This window comes from Hypanus sabinus, chromosome 15, assembly GCF_030144855.1.
Source record: "Hypanus sabinus isolate sHypSab1 chromosome 15, sHypSab1.hap1, whole genome shotgun sequence".
Taxonomy (NCBI): domain Eukaryota; kingdom Metazoa; phylum Chordata; class Chondrichthyes; order Myliobatiformes; family Dasyatidae; genus Hypanus; species Hypanus sabinus.
Window position 1 is genome coordinate 58,103,147 of NC_082720.1, and position 15,653 is coordinate 58,118,799.

The window sequence follows — 15,653 nt, forward strand, 5'->3', positions numbered from 1 at the left end:
AGATTGCCATAGCCAAAGTTTGATAGATTCTTAGCAGAAGAAACCAAAGATATCTGCATTGTGAGGAAAATCAGCTTATAATGAATTGTACAAAATTTGAAAACTTGCCCAAAGTTTGAAGTAAATTTATTATCAAATTACCTACTGGTGGAGTTTGTATTACATTCATCTGATTTCAGTTGGCCAGCTCCTCTCTCTTGCCACTATAATTCCCTTTACTCCACTGGAATGCTGATACAACTGACTTTACCTTCTCCCTTTCAAACTGCAGGGTGAATTCTGTTATATTATCATCACTGCCTCCTAAGGGTTCTTTTACCTTAAGCTTCGTAATCAAATCTGGGTTATTACATAATGCATAATACAAAAATGCCATTCTGCTTGTGGGCTCAACAATAAGCTACTCTAAAAAGATTCTCAAAGGCTTTCCACAAATTCTCTCTTGGGATCCTGCACCAACCACATTTTCCTAATCTACCTGCATATTGAAATCCCCTATGACTATTGTAACATTACTCTTTTGACATGCATCTTCCAGATCCCATTTTAATTTTTAGCCCATATCCTGGCTACTGTTAGAAGGACTGTATATACCTCCAATCAGGGCCCTTTTACCCTTGCAGTTTCATAACTCTACCAACAAGAATACTACATCTCCCAATCCTGTGTCACCTCTTTGAGGTACAAGCATCATATACCACTTTGAGATGCAGCAATCAGTAGTGAATCAAGACAAGTGGACTTGCTGCGTTGTCTAGAAGACGTTTTCCCACTCATCCCAGAGGTATCTTCATTTATGATTTGTGGTGGGTAGTTTTCCAGCTTATAAACTCAGTGAGTTGTTTAAAGGTATAGCAACCTTTACAGACGCGGCTGTACATCTACAATTAAATGATAACATACAAACATACAAACTAGGTGCAGGAGTAGGCCATTCGGCCCTTCGAGCCTGCACCGCCATTCAGTATGATCATGGCTGATCATCCAACTCAGAACCCTGTACCTGCTTTCTCACCATACCCCCTGATCCCTTTAGCCACAAGGGCCATATCTAACTTCCTCTTAAATATAGCCAATGAACCGGCCTCAACTGTTTCCTGTGGCAGAGAATTCCACAGATTCACCACTCTCTGTGTGAAGAAGTTTTTCCTCATCTCGGTCCTAAAAGGCTTCCCCTTTATCCTTAAACTGTGACCCCTCATTCTGGACTTCCTCAACATCAGAAACAATCTTCCTGCATCTAGCCTGTCCAAACCCTTTAGAATTTTATACATTTCAATAAGATCCCCCCTCAATCTTCTAAATTCCAGTGAGTATAAGTCTAGTCGATCCAGTCTTTCTTCATATGAAAGTCCTGCCATCCCAGGAATCAATCTGGTGAACCTCCTTTGTACTCCCTCTATGGCAAGAATGTCTTTCTTCAGATTAGGGGACCAAAACTGCACACAATACTCTAGGTGCGGTCGGACCAAGGCCTTGTATAACTGCAGTAGAACCTCCCTGCTCCTGTACTCAAATCTTTTTGCTATGAATGCCAACATACCATTTGCCTTTTTCACTGCCTGCTGTACCTGCATGCCCACCTTCAATGACTGGTGTACAATGACACCCAGGTCTCGTTGCACCTCCCCTTTTCTTAATCGGCCACCATTCAGATAATAATCTGTTTTCCTGTTCTTGCAACCAAAGTGGATAACCTCATATTTATCCACATTAAATTGTATCTGCCATGAATTTGCCCACTCACCTAACCTATCCGAGTCACCCTGCATCCTCTTAGCATCCTCCTCAGAGATAACACTGCCACCCAGCTTCCTGTCATCTGCAAACTTGGAGATGCTGCATTTAATTCCCTCGTCTAAATCATTAATATATATTGTAAACAACTGGGGTCCCAGCACTGAGCCTTGCGGTACCCCACTAGTCACTGCCTGCCACTCTGAAAAGGTCGCATTTACTCCCACTCTTTGCTTCCTGTCTGCCCACCAATTCTCTATCCACATCAATACCATACCCCCAATACCGTGTGCTTTAGGTTTGCACACTAACCTCCTGTGTGGGACCTTGTCAAAAGCCTTTTGAAAATCTAAATATACTACATCCACTGGCTCTCCCCTATCCACTACTAGTTACATCTTCAAAAAATTCTATAAGATTCGTCAGACATGATTTTCCTTTCACAAATCCATGCTGACTTTGTCCGATGATTTCACCTCTTTCCAAATGTGCTGTTATCACATCTTTGATAACCGACTCTAGCATTTTCCCCACCACCGATGTCAGACTAATCGGTCTATAATTCCCTGGTTTCTCTCTCCCTCCTTTTTTAAAAAGTGGGGTTACATTAGCCACCCTCCAGTCCTCAGGAACTAATCCAGAACCTAAAGAGTTTTGAAAAATTATCACTAATGCATCCACTATTTCTTGGGCTACTTCCTTAAGCACTCTGGGATGCAGACCATCTGGCCCTGGGGATTTATCTGCCTTTAATCCCTTCAATTTACCTAACACCACTTCCCTACTAACATGTATTTCCCTCAGTTCCTCCATCTCACTAGACTCTCGGTCCCCTACAATTTCCGGAAGATTATTTATGTCCTCCTTAGTGAAGACAGAACCAAAGTAGTTATTCAATTAGTCAGCCATGTCTTTGTTCCCTATGATCAATTCACTTGTTTCTGACTGTAAAGGACCTACATTTGTCTTGACCAATCTTTTTCTTTTCATGTATCTATAAAAGCTTTTACATTAAGTTTTTATGTTCCCTGCCAGCTTTCTCTCATAATCTTTTTTTCCCTTTCCTAATTAAGCCCTTAGTCCTCCTCTGCTGGTCTCTGAATTTCTCCCAGTCCTCAGGTGTGCCGCTTTTTTTTTTGCTAATTTATATGTTTCTTCTTTGGACTTGATACTATCCCTAATTTCCCTTGTCAGCCACGGGTGCACTACCTTCCCTGGTTTATTCTTTTGCCAAACTGGGATGAACAATTGTTGTAGTTCATTCATGTGATCTTTAAATGCTTGCCATTGCATATCCACCGTCAACCCTTTAAATATCATTTGCCAGTCTATCTTAGCTAATTCACATCTCATACCTTCAAAGTTACCCTTCTTTAAGTTCAGAACCTTTGTTTCTGAATTAACTATGTCACTCTCCATCTTAATGAAGAATTCCACCATATTATGGTCACTCTTACCCAAGGGGCCTCGCGCGACAAGATTGCTAACTAACCCTTCCTCATTGCTCAATACCCAATCTAGAATGGCCTGGTCTCTAGTTGGTTCCTCGACATGTTGGTTCAGAAAACCATCCCGCATACATTCCAAGAAATCCTCTTCCTCAGCACCCTTACCAATTTGGTTCACCCAATCTATATGTAGATTGAAGTCACCCATTATAACTACTGTTCCTTTTTTGCACACATTTCTAATTTCCTGTTTAATGCCATCCCCAACCTCACTACTACTGTTAGGTGGCCTGTACACAACTCCCACCAGCGTTTTCTGCCACTTAGTGTTATGCAGCTCTACCCATATCGATTCCACATCCTCCAGGCTAATGTCCTTCCTTTCTATTGTGTTAATCTCCTCTCTAACCAGCAATGCTACCCCACCTCCTTTTCTTTCCTGTCTATCCCTCCTGAATATTAAATATCCCCGGATGTTGAGCTCCCATCCTTGGTCACCCTGGAGCCATGTCTCTGTGATCCCAACTATCGGCACATTTAATTCATTCACCTTGTTACGAATGCTCCTCGCATTGACACACAAAGCCTTCAGGCTTGTTTTTACAACACTCTTAACCCTTATACAATTTTGTTGAAAAGTGGCTCTTTTTGCTTTTTGCCCTGGATTTGCCTGCCTGACCCTTTTACTTTTCACCTTACTACTTTTTGCTTCTACCCTCATTTTACACCCCTCTGTCTCTCTGCACTTGTTCCCATCCCCCTGCCACATTAGTTTAAAACAATGTGCACTTTTTGGACTGGTGGTTTGAAAGCGGGATTAAAGAAGCCATCTTTGTCAAACTGGAAAACCCATCCCTGAACAGAGAGGGTGGGGTACTTACAATGCAGTCCTAACATCTCTACCCTGGCATCATCACAACAGTTCATAACTCCATTCTTGCAATGATAAGACTAATGGTCCTCTCATTACCTCTACGATTCCTAACAACCCTCAGGTGATTGCTATACCTTTGAACAACTCAAGTTCAAGAGCTGGAAAACTACCCACCACGTATCATAAACGAAGATGCCTCTCGGATGAGTAGTGAAACATCTTCTAGACAACATAGTAAGTCCAGCAGCCTTGATTTACTACTGTTTGATATACAATGACCGGATGATTGAGAACCTTCATAGACAACTTGAGACATATTTTCTTGCAGGCATTCACAGAACAAGTAAATACAATAGAATCAATGAAAAACTGCAAAGACACACAAACAACCAATGTAGAAAAGACGACAAACTGTGCAAAAAAAAACGGTAAATAATATACTGAGAACTTGAGTTGAGGAGTCCATGAAAGTGAGTCCAAAGGTTGAGGAATCAGTTCAGAGTTGAGGAGTGTGAAGTTATCACACAGGTTCAGCAACCTGAAAGTATTAGTTCAAAGGAGGTACACAATGACACAGAATTACATCCAATGGTCCATGGATCAGTGAATCATTGCTGTACATTGTACACAATAGCTGCAATTATTGTTGTGTTTAAAGTGTATGCTTACATGTTGTCAGGGTCCTGCAAGATACATATAGCAGATAGCAGCTTTACTGCATCAATCATCATGGATGGAGCACCAGGATCAACAGCTTTCACCAGCAACAGAACTCCATCCTCTGATTCTAACATCATTTTTATGCCATGCTGCAATTAAAAGGTTAGAGAAAATTATATTCACTCTCAGTAAGAACAGAAATGAAAATATATCAGCAAAATCATTACCAGAAATAGATAAACCTATTTTTTAAGTGAAGCGCCTGCTCCAAAATCATTAGCCATACAATAAAACCTTTCAAGATCTACCTAGTAGCAGTGGAACATATACCAGACTTTTGAAGCTAGTTAGCAAAATGACAATGACCTCAAAATATACCAACGAACAAACTGGGATATCTTTTAGTTACTTAACCTTAAAAATTTGCCTTGCCATTCACTATCATAGATATTTTGTGACCTGCTCCCTTTATCCCTTGGCTTATGAAATAGCCCATCTCAGATTTAAAATTAACAATCAACTCAGATTTAGTGAAACTGAATTCAAAAATTTTTTAAATACTCCTCACTTCACTCCTGAAGTATCTGGTTCTTTCTTTGCCCATGACCCCTGGTCCCAGATTTTTTAACCAGCTGGAAGTCTTTCTCCATCTGCCCTTAATATTCTGAAAACTTCAAACACTCTTGAACTTCTAAAGTCCAAGGAGTATAACTTTGATCGAATCATGCTTTCTTAAATTTTAGCCCTTAAATGTAAACAGCATTTTAATGAATCCCTTCAAGTCCAAGATTAACGTGAGTTAAGCTAAAGCTGCATGGTCATGCCCTATTCTGACTACTACTATCAGACAGGAGGTTCAGTAGCCTGACGACACACACTCAATGTTTTAGGGACAAATGTTCCCCTCCATCTGATTTCTGATTTCTAAACCAGCCCATTAACTAACTCACAATCTTTTGCTCCCTTTTTGCACTATGCATTTTTATTTATTTTTATATACATTTCTTCTTGTAATTTATAGCATATTTTATGTATTGCACTGAACTGCTGCCGCAAAACAACAAATTTCATGACGTAATTCAGTGAATATTAAACCTGATTCTGAATCTGTGCAGAAAAAAATACCCAAAGTTAAGCTCTAGTTGAAAGCATTCAGCACTCTGGAGAGGCAGTTAATGAAAATCAACACAACCACCATTTGATGCTTGGAATCTCTAAAACAGATGAGCAAATACCTAATAGAACAATAAGAACTTCAATATCTTAAAAACCTGCAGTTAGATTCAGTTACTGCAACACTATTTATTCTCATGCAATATACATTAATATTGAAATACTCACCTTGTTATTCATGAAGGCTTTTAGACACCGAATAATTTCATGTTGAATTTTGTAGTTCACACTACAATAAAAAACGATGCAAAAATATCATTAACTTGACATTGCGTGCACAGAGTTTTTGTTTCAAAATTGTGACCAAATTCAGCCAGTTAACAGAGATGAAAGAGGCTACATTCAGCAAATTTACAAGTATAGTGGATTCTGGGTAGTTAGGCAATCAGTTAATCAGAGTAGCCACCAATTTGGCAAAACTCTGATAGATAAAAATCTAATCAAGAAAATAGACGAGATTCCCTTTTTTTTTGGGATCCTATGCCACCTAACTGGGACAGGGGACTGTTGCCTAACAGTTTCTAACTGGTAGTACATACAAAATGCTGGCTGAACTCAGCAGGTCAAGCAGCATCTATGGTAAGATTTCAGGCCGAGACCCTTCATGAGGACTGGACCTGGCCTGCTGAGTTTCTCCAGCATTTTGTGTGCATTGCTTGTTTTCTAGCATCTGCAGATTTTCTCGTCTGAGTTTCGAACTAGCGCCAGTTGCATGCATTTCTGTCGCCATTCCACACTACGGAGTGAACAGGTTTTAACAAGCGTCAGGTACATGTATTTGTGTTATGTTATCCTTCTGGGCCAATGGGAAAAAAAAAGCAGCAATTTGTGATCATTTGTACCTTACACAGGAAGGCAATGAAGGAAGTCAATTATTTGCACTCGGTGTCTGCTCTAATTTTGTTCATTCAGTCAATCAAAAAAAAACAGTAGCGTATACCAGAATTCCTCTATTGAAAACCATCAGGAACTAAGTTTTATAGTACTCTAGTAGTATTGGTAGTGTTCTCATTTGTTCTGTATTTCATTTAAATGCATAATTTGTTACTCAGTTAAATGGAAGTTTGTTTTTTAATACCTATTAACTACTTCTCACAGCTCTCACAGCTAGTTGCTTGGTAAGTATTGGTAAGTAGTCCTGCTTCCTTTTACACTTATAACTTTAAAAGTATTGTTAAATAGTGTGATAGTTAGCTGTATTGGGGCAAAGGGTTCTTGCATAACTAATACTAGTACATTAACTATATAGCATGGAGCAGGTGATGTGTTACTGCTGCGAGATGTGGGAACTGGTAGACCCAATTGAGGGAGACGGCGACTACATTTGTAGCAAGTGTTTGTTGCTCGAGGAACTCCAACTTCATATTGATGAGCTGCAGTTCGAGCTTCAGACACTGCGACACATCAGGGAGGGGGAGAGTTACCTGGACTCTGTGTACCAGGAGATAGCCACACCTAATAGATTAACTAATGTAGATTGCAGTCAAGCACAGGATGGTGTAGCTATGAGTGAGGAAAGTAAGGGAACCCAGGAGGTAGGGCTGGAGGAGATGCAACAGATTTGAGGCTTTAACTCCCTGTGAGGGCAGGAGCGGGGACTGTGGGGAGGATGAGCAACCTGCCCATAGTACCATGGAGTGGGGGGCCATTCCAGAGGGGGGAGTCAATAGAAATGTAGTAATAGGGGACAGTATCGTCAGGGGGATAGGTAGGGTTCTCTGCAACCGAGAGCGAGAGTCTCGAAGGCTATGTTGCCTGCCTGGTGCCGGGTTTAAGGACCTCTCTTCTGGGCTGGAGAGAAACTTGCTGTGGGAGGGCGAGGATCCAGTTGTCTTAGTACACGTCGGTACTAATGACATAGATAGGACAAGGAATAAGGTTCTGTTTACAGGAATATGAGCAGCTAGGGGTCAAATTAAAAAACAGACCCTCAAGGGTAATAATCTCTGGATTATTACCTGAGCCACGAGCAAATCTGGCGAGCAAATCTCCCTAAATAAAATTAGGGAGTTAAATGTGTGGCTCAAAGACTGGTGTGGGAGAAGTGGGTTTTGCTTCTTGGGATACTGGCACCAGTACTGGGACAGGAGAGAGCTGTTCCGGAGGGACGGGGTTCACCTGAACCGGGCTGGGGTTAGTGTCCTGGCGAATCATATAACTAGGGCTGCAGAGAGGTCTTTAAACTAACTAGTGGGGGGGGGGGGGGGGGGAGGATTCTAGAGAGCAAATAATTAAAAAGACAATGGAGAAGGTAATGGATGTAGGTAAAAGTGGAGGAATAAAAAGACAGAGTGTGTCAGGAGGGGAAAGAATGTATGGAGATAAGCGTAAAGTTGTACAAAAGGAAAAGGTAGCAAATAAGTGTCAAACATATTTGTAAGTCCTTTATTTGAATGCACGTAGTATTAGGAATAAAATTGATGATTTGACGGTACAAATAATTACGTATGGTTATGATATTGTGGCAGTTACGGAAACATGGCTGCAGGGTGACCAGGACTGGGAATTAAACATACAAGGGTATTCGACAATTAGGAGAGACAGGCAAGAAGGAAAAGGAGGTGGGGTGGCTATGTTAATAAAGCAAGAAATCACTGCAATAAATCAAATGATATTGGCTCAAAGGATCAGGATAATGAAACAATTTGGGTAGAAATAAGAAATAGTAAAGAGAAAAAAGCTGTGGTGGGAGTAGTCTACAGGCCTCCAAACAGCTGTAACTCAGTTGGTCAGAGCATAAATCAGGAAATAGTTGGGGCTTGTAATAAGGGAACAGCTATAATTATGGGGGATTTTAACTTTCATATTGACTAGACTAATCAAGTCGGACACGGCAGCCTGGAAGAAGAAGAGTTTATTGAGTGTATTCGGGATGGGTTCCTTGAACAATACGTTACTGAGCCGACAAGGGAGCAAGCAGTCTTAGATCTGGTCCTGTGTAATGAGACAGGACTAATAAAAAATGTCCTCGTAAAGGATCCCCTTGGAATGAGTGACCACAACATGGTCGAATTCCATATTCAATTAGAGGATGAGAGGGTTGGATCTCAAACAAGCGTACTGAGCTTAAATAAAGGAAACTATGATAGTATGAGAGCGGAATTGCTTAAGATGGATTGGGAAAATAGATTAAAGGGTAGATCCGTACTTGATCAGTGGTGTATACTTAAGGAGTTATTTTACAACTATCAAGAAAAATATATTCCACAGAAGAAAAAAGGGTGTAAAAGAAAAAATAGTTATCCGTGGCCAAGTAAAGAAATAAAGCAAAGTATACGACTAAAAAGAAAGTTATATAAGGTAGCTAAATCTAGTGGGAAGATTGAAGATCGAGAAGCTTTTAAAGATCAGCAACAAATAACAAAAAGATTGATTAAGAAGGGGAAGATAGATTATGAAAGTAAATTGGCGAAAAACATAAAAGCAGATAGTAAGAGTTTTTATAGTTACATAAAAAGAAAAAGGGTGGCTAAAGTAAATGTTGGTCCCCTAGAAGATGAGACCGGGAAATTAATGGTAGGGGACATGGAGATGGCGGAAACGCTGAACAAATATTTTGTATCAGTTTTTACAGTAGAGGACACTCAAAATATCCCAACACTGGATAAACGGGGGGCTCTAGGAGGAGAGAAGCTAACTACAATTCAAATCACCAAGGAAATGGTACTTGATAAATTAATGGGACTGAAGGTGGATAAATCCCCTGGACCGGATGGCTTGCATCCTAGGGTCTTAAGGGAAGTGGCGGTCGGGATTGTGGATACATTAGTGATAATTTTTCAAAACTCGCTGGACTCGGCAATGGTCCTGGAAGATTGGAAAAATGCTAATGTAACTCCTTTATTTAAAAACGGCAATAGACAGAAGGCTGGGAATTATAGGCTAGTTAGCCTAACATCTGTGGTTGGCAAAATGTTGGAATCGATAATTAAGGAAACAGTAACAGGGCATTTGGATAAACAGCTTAATTGGACAAAGTCAGCATGGCTTTACAAAAGGGAAGTCATGTTTGACAAATTTGTTGGAGTTCTTTAAGGACATAACATATAGGGTAGATAAAGGGGAACCAGTGGATGTGGTGTATTTGGACTTCCAAAAGGCACCTTGGACTTCCAAGGTGCCACACCAAAGATTATTACTTAAGGTAAAAAAAAATCATGGGATTGGGGATAATATTCAGGTATGGGTGGAGGATTGGCTTTCTAACAGAAAACAGAGAGTTGGGATAAATAGTTTATTCTCAGACTGGCAGTTGGTGACTAGTGGTGTTCCGCAGGGGTCGGTGTGGGAACCCCAACTCTTTACAATCTATATTAATGATTTGGAGAAAGGGACTAAGTGCAACATATCGCAGTTTGCTGATGACACAAAGATGGGAAGGAGTGTAATGAGTGCGGAGGACATTGAAACCCTGCAGAGGGACACAGATAGGCTGAGTGATTGGGCAGACATTTGGCAGATGAAATATAATACTGACAAGTGTGAGGTCTTGCACTTTGGCAGGAAAAATAATAGAGCAAGTTATTATCTAAATGGACAGAAACTGGAAAGTGCTTCTGTGCAAAGGGATCTGGGGGTCCTGGTGCAGGAAACACAAAAAGTTAGTATGCAAGTGCAGCAGGTGGTCAAGAGGGCCAACGGAATGCTGACTTTTATTGCTAGGGGGATGGAGTAAAAGAACAGGGAGGTCTTACTGCAGTTGTACCGGGTATTGGTGAAACCACACCTGGAGTACTGCGTGCAATTCTGGTGTCCATATTTAAGAAAGGACATACTGGCTCTCGAGGCAGTGCAGAGAAGGTTGACTAGGTTAATTCCGGGGATGGGTGGGTTGATGTATGATGAGAGGTTGAGTAGATTGGGACTCTACTCATTGGGGTTCCGAAGAATGAGAGGCGATCTTATTGAAACATATAAGATTGTGAAGGGGCTTGATTGGGTGGATGCGGGGAGAATGTTCCCAATGATGGGTGAAACTCGGACTAGGGGGCATAATCTTAAAATAAGGGGATGCTGTTCCAGGACTGAGATGAGGAGAAATTTCTTCACTCAGAGGGTAGTGGGGCTGTGGAATTTACTGCCCCAGAGAGCTGTGGAAGCTACTACACTCAATAAATTCAAAATGGAGATAGGCATTTTCCTGGATAAAAATGGCATTAGGGGATACGGTGAGCGAGCAGGTAAGTGGACATGAGACTAGGTTTAGATCAGACATGTGATCTCCTGGACCAGTTTTCGATAGCCTGGATGGGTCGGAGAGGAATTTTCCAGATTTTTTCTCCTCAATTGGGAAATCGTTTTTTTTTCCCCCTGGGTGATCACATGGGTTTGGGCGGGATGAATAATAAAATAAAATGGGCCGCATGCTGCCCTGTTGATTGGCATTGTTGCCTTGTGGGATTCGGTGAAAACTAGAGTTAAGATTGGATCAGCCATGATCTTGTTGAATGGCGGAGCAGGCTTGAGGGGTCGATTGGCCTACTCCTGCTCCTATCTCTTATGTTCTACGTTCTTCCATGAAACTTTGGCTGACTGGGGCAACTGGCTCAAAACATTGTGATATTGGCTCAGAGCATCAGCTCAAAATGTATTGGTCCTGATGTGTCGCGATGAACTGGAATCCACTGTATTTGCTCACTTTCTACATTCTAAAAACCTTTATCCAACATAATATTACCTTTGGCAAATACCCTAATATGTCCTATTACAGGGAGTTGACCCAAATCAACAATTCCTCTCCCTCACCCACCACCGGCAGATGCTATTCAATCTGTTGAGTTCGTTCAGCAGTTTGCTTTCTCTTTACTCCAAATCCCAGTACCTGCAGTCTCTTGTCCATTTTTAAAAATACTATTATGTATTGAGCCTGCTTGAATCTGGCAATAGATGTGGTCAGTCCAGCAGTAAACAGACAGCACACAAGAGCACAAGGAAGAAGTGGAGGAGAAGCAGACTACCGAGCACCAAAATCCTTCAATCTTTCAAACTACTACTTCCATTTCAAATACTTGGAGCCAAGATTGCACAACTCTCTGGGATAGAAAATTCCAGAGATCCACCAGTCTCTGCAAGAAGGAATTCCTACATATCTTGGTTGTAAATGGCCAATCTCCAAACTACATCCCCTCATTCAAGATTCTCCAGCTACTGGAAACATCTTGACATCTACTTTACTATGGTCATTAGTATCACTTATTTCAAGAAGATTGCCTCTCACTTTAAATTGCAAGAGATGTTTATGTTAGAGCTTTATTGTCATTGCTGAGGATAATGAGATTGCATTCAGTGCAAAACAGCATACTAGCAATCCAATTACTAAAAACACAATTACTAAATTTAAAATAACATCAGTTATTTGAAGTGACATCTAAGTTAGAAATGAATTTAAAACAATCTAAAATTGGCATTGCTCAGTTGCAAGACAGCCCTGGGGGGTGGGGGGAAACTATCACAAACATGAAAAAAACTGCAGATGCTAGAAATCCAAGACAATGCACATGAAATGCAGGAGGAACTCAGCAGATCAGGCAGCATCTATGGAAAAGAGTGAACAATTGATGTTTTGGGCCGAGACATTTCTTCAGAAGAGGGAAGGGGAAAGATGCCTGAATTAGACGGTGTAAGGAGAGGAAAGAAGTTAGCTGGAAGGTGATAGGTACAGCCAGGTGGGTGGAAAAGGTTAGAAAGGATGTTCTTAAACTATAGAGGGTTCAAAGGAGATTCACAAAGATGATTCCAGGATTGAATGGCTTGTCATATGAAGAGAATTTGATGGCTCTGCGCCAGTATTCACTAGAATTCAGAAGAATGAGGGATGACCTAATTGAAACCTATTGAATGGTGAGAGGTCTTGATAGAGTGGATGTGGAGTGGAGTGGAGTGGAGTGGTTGGGGAAGTCTAAGACGGGAGGACACAGCCTCAGAAGAGAAGGGCGTCCTTTTAGAACAGAGATGAGGAGGAATTTCTTTCACCAGTGGTGAATCTTTGGAATTCCTTGTCATGAGCAGCTGTGAAGGCCAAATCATTGGGTACATTTAAGGCAGATGTTAATAGATTCTTGATTGGTCAAGGCAGGAATGAATATGAGGAGAAGGCAGGGCAATGGGACTGAGAAGAAAATTGGCTCAACCATAATGAAATGGCAGAGCAGACACAATAGGTCAAATCACCTAATCCTGCTCCTATATCTTATGGACAAGGGTTGGAGAAGAAAGAATCTGATGGTTGGTGAGAGTGGACAATAAGAAAAAGGGAAGGAGTAGTGGATCCAGAGGGAAGTAATAGGCACGCCATCAGCGTAGAAGGTAACAGACAGATTATAAGGTGTTGCTCCTCCACCCTGAGGATGGCCCCAACTTGGCACAAGAGGAGGCCATAGACCAACATGTCAGAAAGGGAATGGGAATCAGAATTAAAACGTTTGCTCACCGGGAAGTCCCGCTGGTGGCAGATGGTGCAGAAGTGCTCATTGAAGCAGTCCTCCAATTTATAGCGGGTCTCACCAATGAAAAGGCAGCCGCTTTGGAGCACCGGACACAATAGCGGCCCAGGCAGATTCAGAGGTGAGATATTGCCTCACCTCAAGGACTGATTAAGGCCCTGAATGGAGGTGAAGGAGATGGTGTATGGGCAGGTGTAGCACTTAGGTCACTTGCTTGGATAAGCATCTGGAGGGAGATTAGTGGAGAGGGTCGAATAGGCAAGGAAATCACAGAGGGAGCGTTCCCTGCAGAAAGTAGGGAGTGATGTGAGGGTGGGGGGTGTTACTGTTTATCAGTCATGATGTCTGTGCACAGGGATGTTCCTCTATCTCCTGCCAGATGGTAGGAGATATAACAGGAGATTACTGGGATGGGATGAGTCTATCATGATTTCGCCAACCTGTAGTAGACACTGTGAGTATTCGATAATTTCTACATCTGGTAGTTGTATCTCAATGACATTCTGTGCAGTCCTGATCACTCACTGAGAACTTTTTGGTCAACCTTGTTGCAAGTGGTATACCATATCATGTTGTAGGTCAGTAAGCTCTCAGTTACACATTGATAAAGGTTTACCAACAGCTTTGGGACACATTTGCTCTCTTTCAACTCTCAAGATAGTAGTGCTGACCCTTCCCTACTATCAAAGACTGTTGGATATTAACCACCTTTGATAGGATAATCTTATCCTAGCCTTGTGAACCACTTTGGGACTGCTTCTAATGTTACTACATTCTCTCTTAGTTAAGGGGATCAAAATTGTGTGCAGTACTATGGTGTAGTCTTGCAACACTATAATTGTAAATTCCAACCCTATTGCAAAAATGGCTCATTATACTTACACCTGATCCCAAAGAAATTTCCCTATATCTACCCGTCACTATGACACAGACTTGCCCTTTTCTGATGTCCTTAGATGTCAGTTTGAAGAAAATTCCCAGTACCCAACTGCTGCAGGTGACTCAAGTAGCCATTAAGGCAGACATTTTATTTACTTTTTTTTTTAAACAGAGTAGCAAGTCAAGTTAAAGTGGAATTCTACAACACAACAGACACTGCAAAAACTGGAAATCCAGAGCTACACACAAAATGCTGGAGGAACTCAGCAAGATAGAAAGCATTGTTGGAGAGGAATAAACAGTCAAAGCTTCAGGTCAAAAACCGTCATGAGAAGAAAATTGAGTGCTGCATTTTAAAATCTTTTGCATTATGAAATAAATTGTAAAAGTAAATTTTAGGGTACATTAAAGTGGGACTGGTTCACATGTAAAATATGGTTCTATTTGGTTTCTATTAGTTTTGATTAAGAAGACAATTTGACAATTACTTTCTTTCAATTGTATTTCAGTGTTCACCTATGGAGGAGTTTTGGAATCATGTTTAGCAATATCAAAATTTCATCATTAACCAATGCAAGCTTGAGAATCATCAAGTTTCAGGCAGTAACAGACAAAACTCAAAATGAACACTGGCAGCTTCTCTGTAATAAGTAATGCAAAATCTGGACCAGAATATTAACCAGCTGAACCAGTCTATTTTTATTTTTATACTATTTTTAAATGTTCCCAGCATTAATAAGTTTTTAAACCACTAAGTTGGAAAAACCAATTGAGTGAAAGTGACAGCAGAGAAATTTAAAGGCAAATTAAAATTATATAAAGGCACTATTAAACAAAGTTGTGCAGGAAATTATTCCAATGTAAGTTATTTACTTACCTTGAAGTGTCCAGCTGTTCATCTTGTTGTCCTTTTAGTATATCCAATAGTGCTGCCAGTCCCTCTACACCAAAGCTCTGCACCCAACTGTTTAAAAGTGGAAAAAAAATCAGGTTTACACTATGATTTATTTTTATTTATTTAGATACAGCACAGTAACAGGTCCTTCCAACACAGTGAACACCCACCCCCATTCTGCCCAATTATGTTCATATAACCAATTAGGGTACAAACCTGTATGTCCCTGGAATGTGAGAGGAAACCAGAGTGCTCAGAAGAACCCCATGTGGTCACTGGGAGAACGTATTGACTCCTTTACAGATAGCGATGGTAATTGAACCCAAATTGCCAACACTCTAATAGTGTCACGCTAACCACCATGATACTGTGCCACCATCTCCCGAACATTTATGGATAGTTACACACAGCTATCACTGAACAAATCCATTGCTTGGTTTTCTTTGTTAGCCTTACTTTCAACTGCACGATGAAAATTATACAATCACTTCTTACAAGTTTTCAATCCTGAACTTCAAACAGATTTGTGAGTCTGTTATTAAGTT

The 15,653-nt window shown here is 40.9% G+C and overlaps 1 protein-coding gene across 1 annotated transcript in view; it reads right to left on the bottom strand.

The window, feature by feature from the left end:
- Positions 1 to 15,653, bottom strand: part of LOC132405256 (protein diaphanous homolog 1-like) — a 247,335-nt gene that overhangs the window by 103,507 nt on the left and 128,175 nt on the right. The window contains exons 6-8 of the mRNA XM_059989940.1: positions 15,091 to 15,177; positions 6,061 to 6,121; positions 4,729 to 4,868 (exon numbers count right to left, since the gene is read on the bottom strand). Of these exons, the coding sequence (XP_059845923.1) occupies positions 4,729 to 4,868; positions 6,061 to 6,121; positions 15,091 to 15,177 (288 nt within the window). The remainder of the gene's footprint in view (positions 1 to 4,728; positions 4,869 to 6,060; positions 6,122 to 15,090; positions 15,178 to 15,653) is intronic.